At 61.5% G+C, this 3,329-nt stretch overlaps 1 protein-coding gene across 1 annotated transcript in view; it reads right to left on the bottom strand.

Moving 5' to 3' along the window:
* Nucleotides 1–1,130: 1,130 nt before the first annotated feature.
* The window catches only part of MRPL28 (mitochondrial ribosomal protein L28), a 2,892-nt gene continuing 693 nt past the window's right edge, over nt 1,131–3,329 (bottom strand). Inside the window, exons 2-5 of the mRNA XM_007453626.1 lie at nt 2,764–2,916; nt 2,309–2,443; nt 2,126–2,212; nt 1,131–1,517 (exon numbers count right to left, since the gene is read on the bottom strand). Coding sequence (XP_007453688.1) covers nt 1,410–1,517; nt 2,126–2,212; nt 2,309–2,443; nt 2,764–2,916 — 483 coding nt within the window. The 3' untranslated portion in view covers nt 1,131–1,409. The remainder of the gene's footprint in view (nt 1,518–2,125; nt 2,213–2,308; nt 2,444–2,763; nt 2,917–3,329) is intronic.

The raw sequence follows: 3,329 nt of genomic DNA, 5'->3' as shown, positions 1-3,329 counted from the left end.
GGGGGAAGGGGGGCGGGGCACAGAAAGGGGATCCTGAATGTGGGAGGGAACCAGGAGGTGGAAGCTGGGGAGACTGGCCCACCCAGAGCACCAGCAGTCAGACAACTGGGCTGGGCGTTGCCAGCCCACAGAGCCGGGCCAGGCGTGAGCTGGACATCATCAGCTTTTGGTAAAATTCTTAAAAAATTAAAACGGTCAGAGAATAGGGATGAGGACACGTGGGGTCTCAAGGCGTCCCCGGAGGAGACTGGGACTGGTGACCTCTGGGGCATTCCCCCCAGGGCTCTGACCCCGAGGCAGCCCCCAATCCTGGATGACCTCCTTGCAAGCCATGGAGCCTCCAGGGCCCTCTTGCAGCCATGCCCACTGGCCAGCTGCATGCTCCCTATGGCCTCCCACCCCATAAGCACAGCCCAGGTGGCATCACTCCCACGGCTCCCTCAGGGGAGCCTGGTGCCCCTCAGTCAGTTGCCAGGACAAGGTCAGGGGAATCCACCTGTGTCCTCTCAGAGAGACCCAAATGGGTCTCAGTGCTCAGGACTTCCAGGTAGGGTCAGCAAAGAGGGTCATGCCACCCCCAAATCTCAGAGCAGGAAAGGCCTCAGATGCGTGGTCCAGTCTCCCATTGGGGGCCACATCCCCACCCAAGTTCAGGTCTGGGTCAGCTGAAGAGAGAACATCTGTGTCACAGGCCCCACAGGCCATGTCACTTCTGCCTCCTTTTGGACTGTGACAGGGAGGTGCTAACAGAAGCTCCAGACTCAAGGCCTTCCCTGCGAGACACTGGCACCAGCAGCACCTTCTGGAGCCCCTGCATCTCCCAGAGCTGGGGGGGTGCTCGCCACCCCAAAGGCAGTGCTGGTGCAGACACCATACAGCCACTCCCAGAGCCAGAGCATAGCACCAGGTCTCTGCTCTAGAGAACGTTCCAGGCAATGTGCAATAAGCAGGAGCGAGCACAGTCCTACTCTATCCTAGGATGCCTCCCACAATGCTGGGTTCTCCCAAAGAAGAGAAAATCACCAAAACCTTGCACACCTAGGGACCACCACCCACCTCAGCTGCGTCCTGGGTCTCTGAGGCATAGGGTGAGCCTGATCCTCTAAGCAAAGCAGCACACACACAGCCCAGCTCAGACTTTACTCACACTGTCCCCCGAGGGTGGTGACCTGCCTTGGCAGGGCCTCCACTGCGGGGAGAGGGGGACAGAGGCAGCGAGAGGGCCCCTGGCCTCTGGGGATCCTGGGACAAGAGACCTCCTGGGGCCTCCACAAAGCCCACCCCACCCGGGAGCTGCATGGCCAGCACACACGACCATGGGTGGCCCTCACCACCACCCCAGGCTCTGTCCACGGTGCCAAAGGGGGCAGGGTGCTGAGCCTGGTTGCCAGGTCCAGGTCCCAGCGCGGCTACGTCCTGCTGGCTCTCTTCTGCATCACTGCCGGCTCAGACAGCGCTTGCTGCTGAAGCTGCTCGATCAGCTCTTCCACGTAGACCTTGAACAGAGGAACGGGGTCCTAGAGAGACAAGGCAGGTCACAGTGAGGCGCTCTGGGGAGGGTGGGGATCCAGCTCCTGACCAGACACCGAGAGGAATCGAGCATGAGAGGACCAGGCCCCTCCGGCTTGGCCACGGGGTCAAGCAAGGCTACTTGCCATCCGCTAGACCCCAGCCCAGAGGACAGTGTTCTGTTCGTGGGAGAGGGGCCGCAGGGGCCTTGGCTGCAGAGACTCCGGGCAGAGAGAAGGGGCAGCAGCTGCAACGGGCCCCCTGTCCTGGCAGCTATCACACGCTAAAGACTCCTCTAGGGGACAGACACAAAAGGCCTCAGTGCAGTACTGGGCAGACCCTGGGGAATACTAGGTGGCCACAGAAATCGATGGTGCCAAGCATCCAGCTCTTATCCATCTTCCCATCCATGAAACCAGCCACTGGGGGCAGGAGAGAGTCAGGACCTGGAGGGGAGGGAGTGGGCCACGCGGAGACCACAGCCCATGGCTACCGCTGGGCAGCAGTGCCTCCCCAAGCCCACCCAGTGCCCCTGTCAACGCACCCCAGGGGCTGCTGCTTGGCAGCTGTGCCCACTCCTGAGAGGGCAGGGTAGCTGGTGCTCACACACGCTCACCTTCTCTTCCAGGAGCCTCTGCTTCTCCACGGCCTCGTCCAGCGTCAGGCCAACCCACTCGGCTTCTGCCTCCGGGATGACAAACGCCTGGGCAGACAGAGACGGGCTCGCAGGTGAGGTCAGGGTCAGGCAGCCGGCCAGGGGGGCCCACGAGGAGCAGTAAGTAAAGGCTGGAGCCCTGACCTTGTACTTGTCGTAGATGGCTGCCCTCCTGTCGGGGTCATCTGGGTGCAGCTGGGGGTCCTGTCGGGCGAGCCGCAGCAGCATCCCTCGCTTCAGGTCCATCCCAAACTTGGAGCACAGGTCCTCCTTCGGGGTCTGGCAAGAGTCTCTGCATGGGACCAGGTGCTGCGGGCAGGGCCCTGCCCACCCCACCAGCCGGCCGTTCCAGCTTCCTCCCCAGCAGCTGGCAGCCCCCAGGCCAGCCTGGTGGAGCACTTTAGGCCAGGTGGGCAGCCCCAGCACCCAGACCGGAGGCGAGGAAGGTCTAAGAGCAGAGAAGGAGGCAGCTGTGCTCCCTTGGCCACATGGGCAAGATGGCCGTCCACAGTGATGGACTCCCACTGGGGCTGCCCAGAAAGGGACATGGTCCCGTTTACATCTCACAAGGAACCCCAGCGTGGTGCAGATCTGCTTGCCTTGAGAATGTAGAAGTCAAACCCATAGGCCTCGTCGATGAGGTCCAGGGTGCGCATGGTCACGGTCACGGTGAACCTGGTGTCCAGGATCTCACTGTAAAGCTCACGCTGGAACAGCTGGGGCTTCCACACCTTCTTCACCCTCTTGGAGAGCTGAGGGGCCAAGAAACTTGGTGAGCGTTGCTGCTTCTCCCCACACACTAGAGGGGAGACTAGGCATGTGGAGTTGCATGAACCAGTCCCCACCTGGGGACCCAGTTGCCCACCCAGAGGTCAGCTTCTCCCCAGACCCTGCCCAAGTTGCTGGTGTTTATTCCAGACACACCGCACACACAACCATAACTCCACGGTTCACAGGTCGTCATATCCCAAACCAGGGACCAAGGGACCAAAGGCAAAGGGACACGCTAGCCTAGAAGGCCTCAAAGACATAAGCCTCCTCCTCCCCCCGGCCTCCCGACCAGAGACAACACAGCTCAGGGAGCAGACTCAGGAGACCTGCTCCCAGGTGAGCCTCTCAGCCTTCCCAAATGCCAGCCCTGTAGGTGTCACAAAGAGTAGGGAAA

Source organism: Lipotes vexillifer, unplaced genomic scaffold (assembly GCF_000442215.2).
Source record: "Lipotes vexillifer unplaced genomic scaffold, Lipotes_vexillifer_v1.1 scaffold914, whole genome shotgun sequence".
NCBI lineage: Eukaryota > Metazoa > Chordata > Mammalia > Artiodactyla > Lipotidae > Lipotes > Lipotes vexillifer.
Note: the sequence above shows the minus strand (reverse complement) of the source record. Positions and strands in the feature narration are given on the sequence as shown.